Genomic DNA, 22,013 nt, shown 5'->3' with positions numbered 1-22,013 from the left:
TGATAAATTTTATTACATTTGTAAATTTTATATTTTTGAAGAAGTATCCAATACAAACTTGAAGTTATAATAAGGGCATTGTTTAATTTTAAAATTTCAATTTAAACTGTGAATTATGAAGGTTATGTATATTTAAATTTTTATTAATAAATGTGTCAATATATAATTCAAAATTTAAACTTAATGAATGAGTTCAATTTGTAGAGTGTTTGTAATAGTTGAGAGATTTAAATTAAAATCCAAAAGCTAAGAGAAAAAAAGAAGGTAAAAACTGATATAATGTGAGATTATAAAAACAAAATAATTTTAAATGATGAAAAATTAAAAATTAGAGCCCTCCTTCCTTTGCCTTCGTTTCCGGTTTAGGGCCACCGGGAGAGAAGACGACCGAAGCGGCGTCTCGGCCATCAAAGTGGGAGTTTCAACACTATGAAATCTCAGCTCAAGAAGAACCCTAAACCCAAATTACTCAACCCCAATTGGGCACTACTCCAACAAGTACTTCTTCTTCTTCTTCTTCCCTTCGTTCCTTGTTTTCCCATCTCTTTCCATCACTGATTTCTATCTATTTTGATCCTGCAGAAGCTGAACCCCCATGGTTCAAATCATTCGAATACTGTCCTGAAATCCGAAGCTTCATCGAAGACCCTTTTAGGTAAGAGTTCTTCTTCTACCCCTCGGTTCAAAGTGGCTTCCCGTTTACAGAGCATTATGAACTTTCATGCTCTTGTTCGACGAACTCTGTCGATCCTATTTTCTTTACTTCTATGTGATTGTATGAGCTTCACTAGTTCAAGCAAATAAATTGAGAAGTGGGTTTTGCTGCAATCGTCGCTTGAGATAGTGTGCTTTTCATTTTAGGAACTTGGGTTTTCTTATTATTTTATTTGGAAGTTCGTTGTTCATGAAATAGTTTGAATAACCAAACAAGTTCTTTTTTTGGTTACATTCTGACGAATCCACGTAGCTTTTGTTGTCATAATGTAGTGATTTAGTTAACTAGTGCGACGTGAGTTTACAGGGAAACGCAAGGAAAGATCTGATGTGGAGTCAAATCATTCCCAAAAGAATATTCTCATTCCGGTGAATGATGACTTTAGGTAATCTTTTAGAATTATTTTTTATTACTTGAAGAACGTTGTACATTGTTGTCCACTTACTTTAGATGCAAATTGAAAATATTTCTAATTGTATTACTTAATCACCGACGACTGGAGAGGTATTGATAAATGCTTAATGATAATTCAATCCTCGATTATCATAAGTAGCAAGTTCATGTGACTAAATTATGCTATAAAATTATGATTGCACTTGGAATTAGACATATCAAGTTCAAGTTCTTTGTACGGCTTCTAATCCTGTAGTATTGGCAAATGGCAAATTGTGAAATACAATGTTGTACTACATCTTATAGTTCAAAGATTTAACTTTAAGTTCTTCGCTTCTCCAAAAAAAAATAAAAACCAAGAAGAAGAGTGAGAGAAAGAGAAAAGCTCAAAGTTACTTGATTACTGCTTTTGTAATCTTTGGCAAAAATTGAATTTTATATGCAGTTTGAAGATAGTACTGACTTTATACTTTTGCCAGTCTTACAGATGAAGTAGCTATGGATTGTGAAATGGTTGGCGTGGGTCAAGGTAACAAAAGTGCCCTTGGACGAGTTACACTGGTATTAATTCCTTTTTTAATTTGACCACCTGTTATTTGTGTCCATGTATTTGGTTTTTTTGCATGCACATAGAGAGAGAGCCTTTTTGCACCTCCTTCAATCAATAAAGAGGATGGGTTATTATTGTTGTTAATTTTTTTTGGAGGGGTTGATAGTTCAACTTGCATTCTCATAAGTAGCGGCTTCTTAGAGCAACAAAGCATGAAGTTGAGCTTTTCTATATTATTAGTTGCTAACAGAACTGCCAATTAATGGCAGGTAAACAAATGGGGGAATGTTATATACGATGAGTTTGTACGCCCGATAGAGCGCGTGGTTGACTTTCGGACCCAAATTAGTGGCATAAGACCCTGCGACTTGAAGAAAGGTCTCATTTGCTTTCCTTCTTTCTTTTAATATGTATATTTTGTTGTTTACTCTGCTGTTTCCTTAAAAAGTTTTAACAATGTTGAAGACTCTAATTTCTAGTTATGTGATTATACCATTGTATCTGTTAGAAAATTAATGCTTTGCACTAATATACAAGTGGAATTTTGAGTAGGTTGATTAATGATGGTCTGGGATTTGAATTTTTAAGGTTTCTTGCTCCCAATCAGTCTTTCATCCTCCGATTTCCAGTTAGGATTTATATTCGTTACGTTAATTTAGGTTTCATAAATGTCATTAACTTATTGATTTAATATTTTAAATTTCAGCTAAGGATTTTCCAACTGTCCAGAAGAGAGTTGCAGAGTTGATTAAAGGAAAGCTTCTTGTTGGCCATGCCTTGCGTAATGATCTCAAGGTATTTAGATTAAAATGGTTTGAAGTATAAACCTGAAAAGTTATATTAAAGTTCTCTATTGATTTGACAGGCATTACTCTTGAGTCATCCCAAGAATGATGTGAGAGACACCTCCGAGTACCAATTCTTTCAGAAGTAATAATTTGCTCCCCATTGTAATTTATAACTTCTACCTTTTAAGTTCTACTTCGAAATTCATATATTCTCAAATGTTTGATGAAACAGGGAAGGATGTAAAAGAGCTCTCCGCCATCTTGCAGCCGAGTTTCTTAGTGTTGAGATCCAAAATGGGGAGCACTGTCCTGTAAGTTCTCTGATCTTTTCGTCTTTTATATTTCTAGTCTCTTTTGTTAAACTGGAGAGAAATCGGGGTATTGATCATATAACCACTTGGGTTGACCTAATGGTCAATAAGGGTCATGAAAATAATAAAGGGACCTAAATATAGTGGGTTCAAGCCACTTCTAATTTTATATTCTATGTGAATAACCTAATATTATAGAGTTGAGAGTTCAACACTTACCTCTCGAGAGACTGACATAAACTTGAAAATGTAAGGATTAAACTTGTAATTTAACCAAAAAAATTATGCTACCCCTGATATTTTATGGTAGTTACAACTTACAAGGGTCCCACTTAACCTCCATGTTACAACTTCCAAGAGTCCAACTTTACTTTACAACCATGTTACTTGGATTCATCCTAAGATCCATGATCTCCCATCTTGGTGGAAATTAAGTACCATATCTGGACCTCAATTTGCAAATTCTGGGAATCCATATATTATATCATTCTGGCTTCCTCTATTACTATCTATGCCAACAGCTTGCAATGAATTTATCCATCTGGTTTCTAATATTATTGATATGTTTTCATGGGACATTTTGTTTTGATAAATTTGTGAAATTTGGATGTAACTTTCTTTTGTAGGTAGAAGATGCTCGTTCTGCAATGCTGCTCTATCAGAAGAAAAGAAAAGAGTGGGAAAAGAGTGTTAAAGCTGAACAAAAGCTTAAATTGAAGCAGAAAAAACGCAAGCCAAGGAAGAAATCCAAGGATGGAGGAGGTTTTGAATGATCAATCAGACTCCTAATATCTTAATCCGACTTGGATCTTACAAAAATGTGTAACATGTTGATATAGAACTTAGAATGAGTATTTATTACAGGCATTTGAAGGCATGAGTTCCATTCTTTATTATGAGTGAAGCTATTGGTCTGTGTTCTTGGCCAAAATTTTGATCTTCAGGCTCGAAAAGAATTACTGGTTATTGATGTTGAAGTGAATAGTATTGTGCTAATGTTGTGATTTTAAGTTTAAAAGTGAATAATATAGTTAAAAGTGAAATAATGGTTCCATTTTTTGTTTATTAATACAACAATTGCAATACTTAAGATCAGTGTGATGGTTGCTAGATACCACTTGATTTTTAGGTCAAACTAAGACAACTTGGGTGGATTTGTTATTATATTGAAAGGCTAAGACCATAGTTAACAACCTTTATACCACCCCACACTTACAATGAGATTATGAGCCTTCTTTCTCACCTGTTTTGTTTGGTATGGACAATTCAATCTACCTTACTTTTTATGAAAAGACATTTATTTCTATCTTTTAGGAAAATATAAAGTCTAATATAATTATCCTACTTTATTCTCTTAGGTTATTGACCATCTAATCCATCTCAAATGTAGTGTACTCACCCTACCTTTTTTATACCATACATTTCGTTAGAAGGATGATTTCCATTAATCAACGTACAATTATATCAAATATTCGCAATCGTCTAAAGATTTACTCAAAACATATCTAGAGTGTCTATTTTAAAAATTTGAAGGGTAAATAGTTCAAAAATCCAAACTTTTTAACTGCATATTACATTATGTTTATTTAAAGAAAAGGCATGTGGTTAAATGAAGTGATAAATTACAATTCTTTTTTTGGGCATAAGAAAAACAGTTGGCTGAGTCCAATCAGAAATCTAATTCTGGAAGAGAAAATGGGAAATGGAGAGGGACGTTTTGATGCTATTGATTGACTAAATTCACAAATACCCATCTACAACTTCTCAACAACACACTCTCTCTCGCCGATCATACCCCCATTTACTGTGAGTTCCTTCTCCCATTTCGCTCTTTTTCTCTTGTTTTACCGATTCTATCTTTGCTTTTTCCCCTTTTGTTGCGCTTAGTTACGATTTTCGTTATCTTTGAGGTCAATTTATTGCATACCCTTTCTTTGATTTCTTGGGAACTGTTGGAGTTTGGTGCTGATTTCTTCCAAATTGATGAATATGCCAATCTTAGTGGCGTATGATTGTGAGCATTGGGTATTTTCCCTCGGTCTTGTTTTCTTTCCCTTGTTTCTTTATGGGTTTTAATTGATGGGGGCAAGGAGCAAGATTGTTTAACTGAAAGCCTTATTCGTGGGATTTATGAAAACGTTGATGGGTATGGATGGAATGTTGTTGGCTTTGCATTTTAGTATGCATTGTACATTTTTTAACTAAGATGTTGTTAATGTTAAGTTGTTTGTGAGTTTTGCGTGGACTTCGAGTAAAAGCTGTTTAATAAAATTCATTTTCTGTACCACCTGCCTACTCATATAAATTTAGAATTTGGTGAAATTTATAATAGCATTTTTATATTGATTGTGTGTATTCTCTCATAAAACCTCCCAATTGTATATATTTTTTTTCCTGTCCTTCAAAATTTCACCACCCAATATTTTCTGTATATTGATCCTAGGCATTGAAGATAAGGATAAGGGTAATTTTATTGGAACATCTTGAGACGAAAAGAATGGGGATTGTTGGCAGTTTTGTGGATAAATCTTAGGAATGATGTTGGATGTTGAAAAGTCAAAAACCTGCTGATTATCTCCCATGGATTTAGAAAATGGGTAAAGTTTTTGTGGTTGGAGTAATGAAAACACTCCCAAAGTAATGTAAATACATGATATCCTAGAGTACTGGTGGTTAATAGATGCATCAACGTTTTCTTTAGGTGCTTGCTCATGTTACCTTTTCCCCACTACTTTTTTTTACAATGACGTGCTGATCTTTACCTCCTTATTAGTGCTTGAGAAGCTTGTGCCAATGTGCAATTTTTCCATGATGTATAATTCATATTCCTTGGCATTAGTAAAATTTCTACTTGTTTAAGCATCTGTTATGCTTGCAAGGTTTTTATCTTTTCTCTCATATGGAAAGGTAAATTTGCTTATTTTCAGTACTTTTATTCTTGAGATGGTTCCCTTTGTCACATTCAATCTCCCTTCATTTTAATAAAATGAGTTCATCGAGTGAATTTTCTTATCTGACAAGTTTGATGTTGCTTGTTGATATCATTCAACAGAATACTAATGTTAAACATATTTTTGGTTTTGAGAGTAGGTATAACTGCACTTTCATGGACATAAGGGAAAGCACTCGTGTCCCTTGTCATACACCTCCAGCAATGGATATGGAATTAGATCAACCAAGTCTTCTTCCAGAGCTTTCTTTTTCTAGCCAGGGAGCCTTCTCACGGTGGAGTAGCCATTCGATGGTAACAGCTTCCAGAAACTCAATGAATCCTGATGTTCAACATCTACCTGAGCATGCTAATGGCGCCATACTCTATGGAGTGAGCCAACACAATGGTTCTAGGGTTCAGTGTGCTCAAGATTTACAGGTCACAACTGCTGCCAATCCCTGTTCTTATCTGACCTCACCATATGGTAATTACAATCAGCATTTCCCATCTCCTAGAAATGGATTGATTGGAAATCCTGCAGATACATATGCCAGGAATAGTCATTTTATTGAAGGTGGATTTCCGTACAAGAGAAGATTTTCTGAAGGGTTCCCTGTGAGTTTCCAGGGTCCCAATAGTTCTGCAAGCTTCGAGTCTTTAAATGCACCTTTTAATTCAATACATGGACATGCTCGTAGCCATTTCATTAGAGGAGACGTAATGGTTCAGCACCAACAGCCAGCTAACAATGCTCTTTGGTTAGACCACCCTGTAAATTTGAACTTTGAAGATCGAAACACTTGGTCCTGGAACCTAGCTCCTGGTGGTTTCCCTATTCATGGTATATTTTTCTTCTTCATTCTATTAAAAAGGATCGATTGTTCATCTATTTATTGCATTTTTTGTGTTTTTCTTCAATTTTTGTTTATAACTATTTCTCAGGACGAAATTGGTTGCATAGTTACATGGAAGATTTTTCTTCAGATATGCTACCCTTTCTTCCATTTAGGTTGCTGGAACTTTAGAAGTTTTTCTTTTCAAACTACTTTCATGCTAGGAGATGCTGTGTTAAAGTATAATATTGAGTTCTACTGTCAATTATAGTTTAAACTACGTTGGTGTTTATTGCAATTCACGACTTGACAGGGGACAGTGGGATTAGAGGCTTTTCAGAAAGTTTTAATTCAGGAATTCATAGTTTTAGTGAAATGTCTGGGATGAGTTCTCCAAATTTTCAGCATCCTCCTTCCACAATAATCCAGCATTCGAGTCATCGAGTTCCACTACCACAGGCACACTTGCAAGGACAAAGAGGCCAAAATATTAGTTTACATCCCCAAGCAGCAGCTACTACACCAAGGGTTCCTTTGAGTTCTGCTTATGGGATCATGCACCAGTATTCAGAGCTAGAGCCTAGGCATACAAGAGATCTTGCATTTAGTGACCACATAACATATAATCTTCATCAAAGCAGTGTTGATCCAGAGACAATGTTTCGACGCCGTTCAACATATCAACTGAGAGTTCCAGAGGAGGATGTAACTATTTTTTCTATATTTTTGCCTCTGTTATACAAATTTATATTTCTGCATTATTTTATTAATTCATGCTGATATCATATTGATGAATTTGATGGGATGAGATGAGATGAAGTTGGTATATGCAGGAATTCTCTGTACGTGGGGCTCGGGTGTCAGCTTCAGCTTCAGACTCTAATGATATAGGAGGTTTTGCTGACACATACGGAGATATGCGCCTGGATATTGAAAACATGTCATATGAGGTGAAGTAATTCTCATTTTCAGGTTTGAAGAACTTTGATTTTATAATATAAAAATATGCTTAATACCAATGTATAGGAGCTTCTTGAATTAGAGGAACGGATTGGCTATGTCGGAACTGGGTTGTCTGAGAAAATAATTACGAGTCTACTGAAGACAAGGATTTCTGTACCATCTGCAAGGGATGTAAATTTAGAAGTCGGCGCAACCTCTATGAATGAGGAAACAAATTCATGCACCATATGCCTGGTAACTTCATCAATATACTTCCTGCTTGTGTTTAGAAAAGAAGTTATTTGGACTATATGTAACTGATAGCGATTATCCTTTAAAATGTGGCCTGAATGGATTTATAGGATGTCATCGACGACGGGACAAAGATTGGAATCCTTGATTGCAAACATTATTATCATGCAGATTGCTTAAAACAATGGCTGCTCATAAAAAACGTTTGCCCAGTCTGCAAATCGGAGGCATTGAAAAGATGAATGGATTGGGTTAATTTTGAACAGTTGAGTTACGGCTTAGCTGTTCATCGACGATCAAACAATGATTGGTTTAAACTATATCGCACGTTTGTAAATGTTTTGCACATATATACAAAAATAAGACTCCAACTCGTTTTTATTTTGTTGGTTTCTTAAACTGTGAATGCATTTTTGTACATAGTTGTGTTTATATTGTGGAACTGTACATGTGAAATGTTAGACTTTCTGTCTATTCAGTATTTTGTTATGTTATTTAACATAGCTTTTATCCTTTTAGGACTATATTGTGATTTTGGCATCCTTTGTTGTTCTTCATCAATGTGTAAGGTTAGGTTTTGGGTTCTGTAGGGCTAGTGGAGAGGATCAAATTTGAATCTCTTCTCGTTACAGATTTTAACAATGCAAGTTGAATTTGAAGAGAGACTAAAACCAAGTGCCACTTTGATAAGAAAGAGTACGGCAGAATCTTGTCTCCTCGCTTATGCACACATAAAATAATCTTAGTTAACTGTCTTTATAGTATAATATCTTCAAGTTATAGTATAATATTTTCAAGGATAGTTTGGTTTTGGGGAAGGGAAAGTTGGTAAGTAAAAGTGAGTTCTGTGGAGGAATAAAACATAATACCTCATAATATGCAAAATTGAAGAAACTAAAAAAAATCTGCTCCCATTGAACAACTGAACATTTACCTACATACAACTTCAGTTTAACAGATCTCTCTATATCTAGAACAATCTGATACAATTAAAACTATGGGGCATTACAAAAATTAAAACAATAAAAGAGAGTGAGCCTGGACAAGAAAGTACAAGGAATTTGACAATAAGAAGAGGTGTCAATTTCAAAAGACTCCAAATATGAATCCAACCCTCCGAGAAGCTCTCCATCACCATAAAAAATGACCATAAAGTAAATGTTTGTTGAGCAAATCCAGGAGTGGAAATTCAAGACATATCATAATGAACTCATCCTTTTACTCCTTTTTGATGATGTACCTAATATTCAAAATGATGATATCATGAAGAGCAGCAACCAACTTTCTTCATTGCAGAAACATCATCCTTGTTTCCAACGTTAATGGTTTGTCCTTTAGGCAATGCAGCGGGATCCTCTCCAATTTCAAGTGCTTTTCTGCAAACTACACGATAGATTTGTGTTAGCACTTCGGTAAAAGCATTCTCGACATTCAGAGACTCAAGGGCAGATGTCTCCATGAAGAATGTGTTCTCCTTCTCTGCAAAGGCCTGGGCATCCTCAGTTGATACAGCACGCAAATGTCGCAAATCTGCCTTGTTGCCAACTAGCATTATCACAATATTTGAATCAGTATGATCCCTAAGCTCTTTCAGCCATCTCTCCACATTTTCAAATGTCACGTGTCGTGTGACATCATAGACAAGCAATGCACCAACAGCTCCTCGATAGTATGCACTCGTGATTGCACGGTATCTGGCAAAAAGAAGCGTATAAGAGATCTAACTATTTCACTAAGGGATCATGAAATCTCTACAACACTCTAAAGTCTTCAGTATTACTCATCCAGGCTTCAACATTGCCAATTTACACACACATACTAGAAGAAAAGGCAAGCCTTGCATACTACATTTTGGTAACAAGCCTCAGATGATGGCGTTAAACATGTAACGAGGATCTTTTTAATTTCAATATGATCCAGGAAGTATATACGAAAATAACATGATGCATGATGGTAATAGGAAATATAACCACCTTGCTAAAAGATGAGGAAACAAACAAATCAATACAGGCTGACCGAGGATGGAAACGCACAGAGCCAAAATCACACTACAATCCAAAGGAAAGAAGAACAATTCCATTTAACAGAAAATGCTGGCATGACATCCATGAAGAAACTCAACCGAAATTTCCAACACTACTTTTAAAATTTCTATAACAAAACAATTCAGATTTTGTCTGGGCACAAACAAGCATTATTCTCTAATCAGATCCAGATTATTATTTTAAAGAGAGAATTCAGACTACTCTAGGAAATGAGGTCCCACGTGAAAATCGATAGTGACATCCCATTATCGATCAAAATTCACAACTCCAAAATTCATATCAAATTTCTTGAGAGTGAAGGTATCTAAAAAAGTAAAAACATAATCCCAGAAACCCAAGTTACAATAACGCGATAATCGTCGCAAGAAGCAAGCAAGCAATCCGTGATAATCAATATCTGAAAGCTACTTAATTTCAGATCCCCAACAACATAAGAACACACCCAAAATCCCTATAAATCCCTCCCCACTTTCCCAACAATTAAGTTAAAGCATAAAAATCTTAAATTATAACATTAGATCTCAATAAAGAAACACAAAAAAAAGTGATCAAGATCCACACCAAGACAATGCCAGAGTCCATCAGAATCATGGAAGTAAAAAACAACTCATTGACAAACCTTTCTTGTCCAGCGGTGTCCCAAATCTGAGCCTTGACGATCTTGTCATCAACCCGAATACTCCGAGTGGCGAATTCAACACCGATTGTGGATTTAGACTCAAGACTGAACTCATTACGCGTAAACCTGGAGAGAAGATTGGATTTACCCACACCCGAGTCACCGATGAGAACAACTTTAAAGAGATAATCGTAATCGTCGTCAGTTCTATACGCTGCCATACTTATTGAGGTCGAATCCGATGACTGAAATTCGAAGGGTCTGAAAAAATGGAGCTCAAAAGGTTTTGAAATTGTTGAAGACGATCACTTGGCAACGTTGTTATGGTGAAGTGGGTTGGTTCATCTTCAACCTTCCTTCCACTGCTTCTGGGCTTAGTAACGGACTTAGGACTTGGGACTTGGGCTTTTCAATACCAATATCCAAATGTTTTAGGTTTAAATTCTCTATTTTAGTCCTTCAACTCTACATTAGCTTTCCTTTGGTCCTTACAACAAACCAATCATGAACGTTGGTGTACAAATTCAATCGAACTGTATCTACTACGGGTGAGCTTCCATTGGTTGTAGTTAGTTTGTTTTTCAACCTAACTCATACCGAACCAATTATGTTCGATTTAGTAAATGTACAAATCGATCACGGAGGAGTACAAACGGACTAAGCGTTTGATTTTTTTAAAATGTTGTTAACATACACCAACGGAACTGCTTCATCTTCGGCCGATGAGTTTTGGTTGATGACTCAATTTTTCGATCTATCATGCCACCTCTCACCTCCCACCTCCTAGTATCTACTTCACTTGATTAAGTCCACATACCCACACTTACACATTAATTGATATATTTAAAATCATATTAGATAAGTTTAAAATTATTGAAGTTTTATCCAATGATAAGGATTGGATTTTAGACTAACTAAAATTTAGATATTTATGGTATGATCAAGGATTTTGGAAATTAATTAGGTATTTAAGAAAATATCCTGCTTACTACCACGACTAGCAAAGCAGTTATTGGCTCAACAAATTGGACTTTGCCCATACAACAAACTTTCCTCCAAAACTTAATAACACATCCTTGTTGAAATTGTGGACCTTTAGGTATTCAAAGCCAAAAAGAATCTAGTTTCACTATCTTCCACTTTTCTAGATTCCACAAAATCTTCAAAGTCTTCCATCAGTTGCATAAAAGATTGGAGCTTCAAGCTTCATCCTTCTCAAAACCTTCAAAGTCTTCATACATTCAACGCAAATCATTGGCTCATAAATTCAACACAAATCAAATGATTTCCTTAACTTCAAGGGATAATTAAGAAAAAGTCCAGCAAAACCCCAACAATCACAAAGTCACTAAATATACGGCAACTGATGGTGGCTGGAAGTTTTAGCAGGTGAACAAATGATGATGAAGGAAACATGCGCGGTTGGACTAGCGGCGTAAAGGCGCTCGACTTCGAATGAAGTAAAAATGCGACTAGCAATGTGCATCGAAGGAGACGTTTCCTTATGACTTAGTTCTCAGTCAACAGAATTGAGGGGATGGCTACAAAGATGGAGAGTTCAACTGGACGACGGAGAACACTCGAACAGAGATGGAGCTGTCGTCGGCGGCTAGAGTTTGGTGAGAGTGAAGAAGATGATGAATAGTAATAATAATAAATATTATTATATTATTCTTTTCCTTAAATATCTTCCTTTTCCTTTTTTCTTTTCCAATTTAAATAAAAAAAAAATCTTTTCTTCCCAATTAATTATTTTAAAAATAAAATATTCAATTTTTTTATAAATTTTGAAATATAAATAACTAAAAAATGTTAAATTTATGTTTGTCATTATTTTTAGATATGAAGCAAATAACACTATTTTAGGGGATGATAAAAATTTTAATAACATAAGTAGATAATCTTAGCACGATTTTAGGGATGATAAAATTTTAAAATGAAAGTATTATAACAATACCTATTTTTATAAAATTTTAAACTAATTTTAACATTTTGGCAGTTTCAAATCAAAATTTAAAATTTATTTTTAAAAAACAATTATGAAAAATAGATAAGGGATATTAACAAGATAATCCTAAAATTCTGAAATTATGTTTGACATCGTTTTAGGAAAATCAATCAAGTAGCACCATTATTGGGAGATCAAATTTTTCTTAGCATAATCCTATTAAATGCATCGTAATTACAGGGGTAAGATACAATTTTAATTTTAATTTATTACTATGTTAAATAAATTGTTATTAGAAATATAAAAAGTTTAGGGAAATCAATCAAGTACCACGATTAGAGAGAAAATATCAAAATTTTCTTAGAATAATCATATATACATTGAATGCATTATAATTATAGGGGTAAGATACCATTTTAATTTTAACGACCATAACTAAATAAATTGTTAATTACTTGATTTGAAATCTACAAACACAAAAATCTAGTATAAATTGCAGGTATAAATCTAAGGGATGTTGATTCAATCAGATCCATCTCGAAAATAAGTATTTATTTAATATTTTTACATAACTGAATTATTTGCAAATACACAAATACATTGTACCTATCAGATAAGAATTTTCTTCTATACATGTAAAATCGACTAAAAATATAAAAAAAATTTGAAATTCTTGTATTTTTTAGGTATTTAAATTCAAATTTTTATAAATATTTTGGAATATAAATAATCCAACGATATTGAATTTATGTTTGCTATTTTAGGGATATCAACTAAACTAAATAACATGACTTTAGGAGTGAATTTGCTTTAATAAAATAGGTGGATAATCGTAATTAGTACGATTTTAGGGAATGATAAAATTTTAAATTCAAACGGTTATTAAACCTATGTATTTTGAAGGTATTTAAATTCAAATTTTTTTTATAAATATTTTGAAATATAAATAATTAAAAAACGTTGAATTTATGTTTATTATTATTTTAGGGATATGATCGTTTAAAAGATTCAAATTGACAATTTTATTGGATGTTATAAAATCTAACTTCAAATTGTTATTAGAAATTTGAAAAATATGTATTATATATTATATAATAAAATATTAATAAATATTAAAAGAAACTTTATGAAACGGGAAGTGATGAAATTATATTAGCTAGTGGTGACAACGAAATTTGAATTGAAATAGTCATTGCTATATATATTATGAATTATAGAAATAAATTATTAATTAATTGATTTGAATCTAAAAATACACTATAAATTGCATGCATAAATTTAGGGGATGTTTGTGTAATCTTATATAGTCTTAAAATAAAAAATTATTTAATGTTTTTCAAAATCGATAGTTTTTGCAAATACAGTATATCTGTGAATCTGTATCATGCATCATTTTTTTTACCTATATCATTTGTTTTCAATTTGAACAATTTAACTCATATTATTAAGTATATCACGTATTTATAGATAATATACAAATATGTATTGTCAGTTTCGAACAAGACGCTCACGATTTTAATATTTTGGTACTTTTTATAAAAATGTTTCGTATCAATGAAAATAAAAATAAAATCATAGCTAAAATCAATTCTAACTTATAAAAGTGTACCTAATAATACCATCATAATTATAGATAATAATTTTTTTCAAACGGGTGTTGTTGAGTTTTGAAAAACCAATTTTGATTAAGTATAACTATCTACGCAACATTGTAGAAATAAATTCTTAAAGCTTAATTAGTACATGCAATAGTAATGTTATATAATTTTTTCAACGAATTAGCTTGGATTGGTATCAATCCATATCACTGTTAAAATGAACATTTTCTTGAACTATATGAATTTATTATTATTGTTAATAATTGGTGCTAGAATCCTAATTTCTTCCATCATAAACTACCTTATGGTACAAGTCAAATTAAGCATAATTTGACTATAATTAATATACAACTTTTCTCAATTTCTAGCTATACTATAAGTTTGAAAATCTAATTTTAATCAACACTCGTTGAAGTTTGATCAAGATCCAACTTTTGTAATCAAAACAACTATATTTTAGGGATAAGTTTTGTAATTTTTCTTTAAGCTTTTTAATGAATGAGACATGTTTATGTAAGGCGAACTATACTTATATCCATCAAAGAATTTAGTATGAGCTCGGACTTTGTATTATTATTATCATTAGTTAGTCTAACTTGATAAATTGGTAATCTATCCTCTCAAGAATGAGATTCAAACCCTAACTTTTACTCTCCTTTTTTATGAACTATAAAGTTTATTGTAGACAAAATTTCTACATCCACCGCGGTTAAAAGAGTAAAGATGAAGAAGTATAAACGTATCCTTTTAATATTTTTGTTTCACATGATTATGTCTGTAATACAAACTTTTATTTAATCTAACAAAAAAGTAAAAGGGAAAAGAACAAGATTATAAAATAAGAAAAATAAAAAAATAAAATTGAAGAGAAAAAAGAAAGTAGGTTTTAGGGAGTTGCTTGGTTGGTGTTTCCACGTGCTAATAATGGCGTTGTCGTTCAAATCACTGCTTTCCCGTACCGTACTTTTCTATTATTGGGATTCAATTAAACTAATCCATTTATTTAATTAACTTTTTATTTCTCTCTACTTCCTTAATGCTTAATGACTAATCTTAATTTTAATTAATAAATATTCTCCAAATGCTCTGCACATGCTGCCCAGCTCAATTAGAGCTGTTTCTTTCTTTTCTTTTCTTTCTCTTTGGATAATTGCTACTCCCAATATTGCTTCTTGCTTGGGGATTAACAAAATCTAATTATTCCTCATTCTCTTCAAATAATATCAATTTCGTTTATCAGAAATTTAACAAAACGTACAATTAACTCATTTTTAAATATTAATAATAATTAATACATCTTATTCACTTACACTTACATATCTTTAGACATATATATATATATATATATGTTTTTGTTGTTGATTAACATTCCTAACCATAAGTATTTTCTTTGGGTTCAGTTTTCGCCTTCTATATATATTTTACATTTGAATTTGTCTTAAATGGATGAAAATTGTGTTTTAATTACCTTATATGTATATAATTATAATTTATCCTTAAAATACTTGCTATTTTTTGGTTGTTTGAATTTTTTTTTTTTATAGTTAAATTTTATTATTTCCACTTTTTACAAAAATTACAAATAGCCAATTTTACAATAAATATATTTTTTTTTCTTCTGAAAAGGGTTATGTTATTTTTGTGATATTATTGTGTACTAAAAGCAAACAAAGACCAAATAACTTTATTAATATGTTGTTTATGTTCATGCTATAAAAAGAATAAAATTAATTTAAAAATAAACACTATTTTATTTTAAAATTAAAACAGAAAATATATTGTAAAATGATGTCTTAAATTTTTGTATATACATGTTTTCCATTTTACATATTATACCAACTGATTAAAGTTATAATTTAGTTTGTAAATAAATATTTTTCCTTAACACATACTCTTTTATTTTAACAAATCATATTAATTATTGTTGGATTTACACTCAAATAAATATAGGTATATTAATATTATTTCTTGAAGTTGAATCAAGACTTTAAATTGGAAGTATATTGTATATGTATGTATGCATGTTTTGTTCAAAAACATATGCATTGATTCCATCCTTGTTTGACACATTACTTAATTTCCCTTAATAATATGTCAAACTTATTCCTTTTATTAGTTACTTTAGATATTAATTAAATAACACTTTATCGTTTAAATATTTAAATTTTTATTCCATATTTATATTACAAGATTAGAAAAATACGAAAGAATATATACATTTAGTCTTTGTTTAACCACGAAAAAAGAGGAGAGAAAATAAAATGGACGAAGAATCAAGATGGAGGAGAGACGCAAGTGTGAGAGAAAGGAGAGTGGAGATGGAAAAAGAGAAAATTTGAAAGAACACGATGAACCTAAATTCATTCTTTTAATATTTTTATATAACGTAAGGACCAAAAATTTATTATCTTTTCCTACAAAGATTTGAACTATCAAATCTTTACACTATTGACACACTTTATATGTCAGTTGAACTATATTCATTTTGGTTTAATTTAGACGAACTATTAATATTAATAATATTAAAATGAATTACAACCTTCCACCGTTTAATTTATAAGTTCTCTAGACATATAGTACTAAAAAATTGGAAAAATAAAAATAAAAAAGATCAATAGAAAAATCTCCGATAAACAAATAAATTATCATTATCTCTAATCTTAGGCCCCTACTTAAAAAGAAAAAGAGAATCAAAGCGTTTATCAAAGGAGTAAATCTCATTTCTCTCCATACCTCAATGAATCTCATTCTCGTTTTTTATTCTGTTCGACTCCACCATCTTTTCGTTATTTACTTTGCATGCATTCTTATTCTTCTTTGCGTTCATGTGATGAACGAAAAATGCATTAAGTAAAATTCACAGCTAATAAGAAAGAAAAATCCATCCTATATACACTCTTTTTTAGTCTCTTTTAAAATAATTTTCGATCAACTAAAATTGTATGATAATTATGTGTTGTTTTATGATCTCTAATCCCTAAAAAAATTATATTATTTTCTATTTAATTCATTAAAATATGAAATCATTAGTTATTTTGTTAAAACATAAAATATATAAATTATTTTGGAAGTAATTTAATTAGGGAAAAAAACACCGCGTGGATGGAAAATAAAACAAAATAGAAAGCAAGAAAAAGTAATAAATGTGGAGAATCCTAAATTTATGGGGATTGATCCAAACGTGGAACATGGCATGCATTATTATGCATTTCATGATCATATTCACCCCCTATTTATTCATTATTCTTTTTAAAAAAATAGTATAAGTGGTAAGTTTTGAATTAATATATAGGGTAGGGATCAATACCAAAATAAAGTTGGGGCGTGGGTTTGTTTAATATATTGAAACTTTGAAAAGAAAAAGAAAATATAGATTAATTTGAAGAATTTTTCTTTGAAAATTGTTTATATATTTACCCTCTAATCTCAAAGTTGATAGCATAAGTGTTGTCCCAACAAAAGTTGGTAATTAAAAATGTAGTTAAGAAGATGCTTTTAACAACTTTTCAATAATCATAGTTAGTGCCCCTAATTGTTTTATAATTAATTTTAATTTTTACTAATAGTATAATAATGATAAAAGATAAATAATTTTGGCTTTCCTTTCACTCTTAGAGATGATGAATTGTAGGAGAGTAGAGAATTAAAGAGAAAGAGATGAGAGAGAGAGAGAGAGAGAGAGAGAGGCTCCCATGTGAGTTTGATTTGGGGACAAAGCAAAGGAAGGGGGAAGGTGGGCTCTTTGCAAACAGTTCACATGGGGATGGAAAAGAGATGAGGACATCATTATTCTTACAACACACCTCCCCCCCCCCCCCCCCCCCCTCTCTCTCTCTCTCTCTCTCTCTTCTTCTTCTTCTTCTTCTTCTTCTTCTTCTTCTTCTTCTTCATTTCTTTTTCTTTTTTCATAACCAGTCAAAAACTATTCAATAACCACATATATAGACTATTAGAATAATATGTTCATTGAGTGTTTATGAGTTGGATTATTGAATTGTGTATCACATTCATACATGCACACAGTTTACATCTTACTTAGAGGTTAACTTATGTGTACTCATCATTACTCTATAAATTGAATTCATTGAATCATGTTGATTAAGCTTTAGTCTAGCAATATGTCTTCAAATATCGATCTGCATACACCCTCAATTAGATTAAATAAATATGAGTACTTTCAACCAACATATCAAAAGTTTGAATCTCTATTCATTTTACTTAAAAAGTGTTTTAAGTTTTGAACAAGAATTTGGAAAATGCTAATCCACACACAGAGAGAAAATGTCATTTATCTTTAACATAAGTTAATTTTATAGAACTAATTTATTGAATCAGTAAGTAGTAAGTAGGAATATATATTATGATATATAATTAACACAGGTAGGCAACAAGATAATGTGTAATTGTTTTAGGGAGTAGTACTTTGAGAGAGTGATATTTGGCATATGGATTGATTGATAAATCAACAACATGATTAATGGGAGAGATGTTCCTACAAAAGAATTTTGGGTTACCTACTCAAAAATATTAATTATATATTATCATCTTTTCATTAATTTCTTATTGTTTCACTATTTATATCTTAATTATGACACTCATATATCCATTTAATGCTAGCTAGCAATGAATTTATAGATTTGCACTTTTTATTTAATAATATTACTATTAAATATTTGTAGCCACTTGTACCTACATTAATTCAGATTTTCTATTTCCATAAAAAACCCATATTGATTCATTAAAGACTTTGCTATAGAGACTAACAATAATAGCTTAAATTAACTTTTGAACTAAATGGATAAAATTCATTATACAACATATATGCTATTTATTAATAAAGTTTTCAATTTTTATTGTTTAGCTATTTTTATATTGAAATTAACATTGTGAAACCATAATCCATCATAGCTTCACCCCATTTTAATATAATGAAAAAAAAACACAAACAGAAAGTAAGATAACCAAGACACGTATAAAATTTTGAGCATTTTCACATATCCACATTTTCATTATAGAAAAGAAAAGAAGAAGAAAAAAGTGATATAAAGATAGAAATAAATAAGCATAGTGAAAAAGGTAAAGTTTTGGTATTAACATTCCAAAAATAAACAATTTGATTGAAGAAGGTAAACTTTTGACTACCAAATATATACACATTTAACCAAAGTTTTATTTTCATGTAGTAAAAATAATGAGAGGGATAATGTGAATGACAATGTGTCACATCGGCACGTGGTGTCTGATATCTTTTGTATAAAATGTATATATAAAAATAAAAGAAAATGGAGTTTTGGAAGTTAAAATTAAGGAGAAAGAAGAAATGGGGGTTTTAGTTGCATCTCCCACAGCTGTTGCTAGCTGTCCCTAATCCCCATCCCCCCATGTGACCCACTTTCCCTCTCTTTCTTCCTATACCCTTTCCTTTCACTTTCTTTTTACATTTTTCAATATATATATACATATATGCGGACTCCAACTTTCTCGAATATAGTTAGCTAAATGAACCAAAATATTTATAAGATATAATAAAATTTTAGGTCATCTTTTATTATCAATTATCAAACACTAATAAAAATCTATCGATGTCTAAAAATATTAATAAAATATAACAAAATTTCATATTATATTGATAAAGAGATACTGCCTCTCGGTGTATGAGTAAGGAAGGGGGTGTGATATATAATGGGAATTGAAAAAGAAAAAAAAAAGGATTTTAATTAAAGTAGTAAACATTTTAAAATATTCTTCATATGAGTTGGTTAAGATTGGTTCCTAATAAACCCATTTCCTCTATATTTGAATTAACACACTTTGTTGTTCCTTTCTCTCTTTAATTATTACCAATTATGGCTCAATTGCCCCCCAAAATACCTTCTTTCCCTCAAAATTGGCCTCCTTTTCCTCCTCCTCCTACTTCAATGCCCAATAGTTTATCATCTCCTCCCCCCCCGCCGCCTTCCTCCACCTCCTCCTCAGCTGCTTCCTGGCTCGATGATTTCCTCGACTTCTCCACCGCCCGCCGCGGCCTTCACCGGAGATCCATTAGCGACTCCATTGCTTTCCTTGAAACCACCACCACCACCACCACCAATAACAACATCAACAACCCTTTTTCCGATCAATGTCGTAACTCCTCCTCTGCTGCTCTTCTTCATCCTCCTCCTCCCTTTGACCGCCTAGACGATGACCAACTTATGTCCATGTTTTCCGATGACATTTCCATTCCTCAGCTCCCTCCTAACTCCCCTTCCAATCCTTCCACTCCTTCCGACCAGAATAGTAATAATGATGATAAAAACACCCCTACCGATGAGGTTATGTTTTCCTCACCCCTGCCCCCGCCCATGAAGAATGAACCTGCTGACGGTGAAATTAGCTCCTCTTCTCAAGTTCTGCAGCAATCTCAACCTCCTCCCCCGCCTTCCTCTGCCGTTGATAACTCCATTGATCCTAAACGAGTTAAAAGGTATGAAATTTATTTGACACATTCAATTATACTTAATTATAATCACGATAATCAGTAAGATAATGATAATGAAATTATAGTTAAAGAATCATAATAATGATTGGTGTGGTTTTTTCCCCTTAGAATACTGGCAAATCGACAATCAGCACAAAGATCGAGAGTGAGAAAATTGCAATACATTTCTGAGCTGGAAAGAAATGTAACTACATTACAGGTATGAATTGAATTGAATTGGATTAAGTAAATGAAATAATTAGTGTTGAATTAATATTTGGTTTTGTTGTGATAGACTGAAGTATCAGCATTGTCCCCAAGAGTTGCATTTTTAGACCACCAAAGATTGATTCTAAATGTTGATAACAGTGCCCTCAAGCAAAGAATTGCAGCTTTGGCTCAAGATAAGATTTTCAAAGATGGTACATTCCTCATTCTCATACCCATTTCTCTCTCTCAATTTATGATTCACCACAATTTTTTCACTACTATCCACTTCCTACTATGTACTCTTTAGTTCTTACACTTGTTTGAACACATCATTAATTAGATGATATATAATTTTGAATAAATTGTAAGTCGGCTCCTATAGATCAAAGAATAACATTAATTATAGTTTAATTTTTTTTATCATCGTAATTAAAATTTAATCTCTATATAGATTATATATGATAATTTTATTAAATCATATACAGAGACCAAGCGTACAATTTAACCGATTTATTTAATTTATATGTCAAATATATCCAACATGCTCAAAATAATATTGAGAGTATTAGAAAAAAAGTTTATTTTTCAACGTCATAATGAGAATAAAGATTTATTAGTAATATTGGTGATAAATTTTATTATATTAATATTATTTTTTTAACGTGGTTATACATTTAATTATTATTTTAAAAAATATTATGTAATATGATTATTGTTTTATGAGAAGCTATGAATAGGAAGGTAGTGCTATATTTTTGTAAGGAGTAGTTTGGTTGGTAATGTGTTTTTATTTGTTTTGTAATAAATGTAGCTCATCAAGAGGCATTAAAGAAGGAAATAGAGAGATTGAGGCAAGTTTACCACCAACAAAGTATGAAGAAAATGAGCAACAATCAAAATGGGGCGGCGCAACCGCAAGCAGCGTTGTCCGGTGAAGGTACGCCGCCGTCGAAAGCGGGTGAGACGGAGAAAGAGAAGGCTCTAAGTTGACCGTGAAAAACCATGAATGAATGAGTGAATGATAATGCTAACACAAAATCAAAACTTTCTTCACGTGATTTCCTTCTAATACCCACTTGGATGTTTATGTGGTGGGACCCACCTTGACAGCTTCACTAATCAATGGTCCGCCTCTTGACACGTGGATGGATTCATTTAGGATTGGTGATTATGAGAGACCAAAAAAAGAAAAAAAAAACAATTTCTTTTTCTTTTTCTTCTATTTTTTATAGTGATTTTTTCTTTTTAAAAAATATTGGGGTTTTTTTTAGGGTGGATTTATTAATTGGATTAATTAATGTATTGAAGCAGATGTTGTCAGGAATTGGTGGTCTAATTGTTTGAATTTTTTTTTTAATATATATAAATATGCTTTTCTTTTGTAGCATGTGAAGATGTTCTTTATTATTATCTAATA

General features: G+C 31.7%; 4 protein-coding genes across 9 annotated transcripts; 3 read left to right on the top strand and 1 right to left on the bottom strand.

The window, feature by feature from the left end:
* Positions 1-306: 306 nt before the first annotated feature.
* On the top strand, positions 307-3,826 carry LOC101211187 (RNA exonuclease 4). Its single transcript, XM_004145992.3, has 9 exons — positions 307-498; positions 583-655; positions 1,022-1,100; positions 1,588-1,669; positions 1,928-2,036; positions 2,365-2,453; positions 2,524-2,588; positions 2,679-2,757; positions 3,384-3,826. Exons 1-9 carry the CDS (start codon positions 430-432, stop codon positions 3,528-3,530), a joined length of 792 nt encoding a protein of 263 aa, XP_004146040.1. The 5' UTR covers positions 307-429; the 3' UTR covers positions 3,531-3,826.
* A 568-nt stretch (positions 3,827-4,394) lies between these two features.
* On the top strand, positions 4,395-8,240 carry LOC101210940 (probable E3 ubiquitin-protein ligase ZFP1). Of its 6 annotated transcripts, none has more exons than XR_004216083.1 (6): positions 4,395-4,563; positions 5,201-5,354; positions 5,848-6,530; positions 6,836-7,227; positions 7,356-7,719; positions 7,827-7,911. XR_004216083.1 is itself a non-coding variant. In XM_031884250.1 (6 exons), exons 2-6 carry the CDS (start codon positions 5,864-5,866, stop codon positions 7,956-7,958), a joined length of 1,479 nt encoding a protein of 492 aa, XP_031740110.1. In that variant the 5' UTR covers positions 4,399-4,563; positions 5,845-5,863; the 3' UTR covers positions 7,959-8,240. The 6 variants fall into 6 exon arrangements, 5 of the variants coding, with proteins under 5 accessions (XP_031740110.1, XP_004146039.1, XP_011654055.1 ...); XM_031884250.1 differs by lacking the exon at positions 5,201-5,354 and having other exon boundaries at positions 4,399-4,563; positions 5,845-6,530; positions 7,356-7,472; positions 7,549-7,719; positions 7,827-8,240; XM_004145991.3 differs by lacking the exon at positions 5,201-5,354 and having other exon boundaries at positions 4,400-4,563; positions 7,356-7,472; positions 7,549-7,719; positions 7,827-8,240.
* Positions 8,241-8,601: 361 nt separating this feature from the next.
* LOC101210695 (ras-related protein RABA1f) lies at positions 8,602-10,786 on the bottom strand. Its single transcript, XM_004145990.3, has 2 exons — positions 10,381-10,786; positions 8,602-9,410 (listed from the first exon to the last, which is right to left on the bottom strand). Exons 1-2 carry the CDS (start codon positions 10,599-10,601, stop codon positions 8,978-8,980), a joined length of 654 nt encoding a protein of 217 aa, XP_004146038.1. The 5' UTR covers positions 10,602-10,786; the 3' UTR covers positions 8,602-8,977.
* An 8,882-nt stretch (positions 10,787-19,668) lies between these two features.
* On the top strand, positions 19,669-21,983 carry LOC101210452 (basic leucine zipper 34). Its single transcript, XM_004145989.3, has 4 exons — positions 19,669-20,392; positions 20,516-20,606; positions 20,682-20,808; positions 21,408-21,983. Exons 1-4 carry the CDS (start codon positions 19,773-19,775, stop codon positions 21,584-21,586), a joined length of 1,017 nt encoding a protein of 338 aa, XP_004146037.2. The 5' UTR covers positions 19,669-19,772; the 3' UTR covers positions 21,587-21,983.
* The last annotated feature ends 30 nt before the right edge of the window (positions 21,984-22,013 follow it).

This window comes from Cucumis sativus, chromosome 4 (assembly GCF_000004075.3).
Source record: "Cucumis sativus cultivar 9930 chromosome 4, Cucumber_9930_V3, whole genome shotgun sequence".
In the NCBI taxonomy this organism is placed as follows: Eukaryota; Viridiplantae; Streptophyta; class Magnoliopsida; order Cucurbitales; family Cucurbitaceae; genus Cucumis; species Cucumis sativus.
This window is presented reverse-complemented; position numbering and strand designations above follow the sequence as displayed.

What these genes read in the sequence shown, in the direction of transcription:
- LOC101211187 (XM_004145992.3), top strand. Translation starts at nt 430, where the DNA reads ATGAAATCTCAGCTCAAGAAGAACCCTAAACCCAAATTACTCAACCCC. An exon ending in TTCATCGAAGACCCTTTTAG is followed by an intron (nt 656 to 1,021) that starts GTAAGAGTTCTT and finishes GTGAGTTTACAG; the next exon opens with GGAAACGCAAGGAAAGATCT. An exon ending in GAGTACCAATTCTTTCAGAA is followed by an intron (nt 2,589 to 2,678) that starts GTAATAATTTGC and finishes TTGATGAAACAG; the next exon opens with GGAAGGATGTAAAAGAGCTC.
- LOC101210940 (XM_011655753.2), top strand. An exon ending in TGAGAGTTCCAGAGGAGGAT is followed by an intron (nt 7,228 to 7,355) that starts GTAACTATTTTT and finishes TGGTATATGCAG; the next exon opens with GAATTCTCTGTACGTGGGGC. An exon ending in TTGAAAACATGTCATATGAG is followed by an intron (nt 7,473 to 7,548) that starts GTGAAGTAATTC and finishes ACCAATGTATAG; the next exon opens with GAGCTTCTTGAATTAGAGGA.
- LOC101210695 (XM_004145990.3), bottom strand. Translation starts at nt 10,601, where the DNA reads ATGGCAGCGTATAGAACTGACGACGATTACGATTATCTCTTTAAAGTT. An exon ending in GACACCGCTGGACAAGAAAG is followed by an intron (nt 9,411 to 10,380) that starts GTTTGTCAATGA and finishes TCTTTTTGCCAG; the next exon opens with ATACCGTGCAATCACGAGTG.
- LOC101210452 (XM_004145989.3), top strand. Translation starts at nt 19,773, where the DNA reads ATGGCTCAATTGCCCCCCAAAATACCTTCTTTCCCTCAAAATTGGCCT. An exon ending in GATCCTAAACGAGTTAAAAG is followed by an intron (nt 20,393 to 20,515) that starts GTATGAAATTTA and finishes TTTTCCCCTTAG; the next exon opens with AATACTGGCAAATCGACAAT. An exon ending in GAAATGTAACTACATTACAG is followed by an intron (nt 20,607 to 20,681) that starts GTATGAATTGAA and finishes TTGTTGTGATAG; the next exon opens with ACTGAAGTATCAGCATTGTC.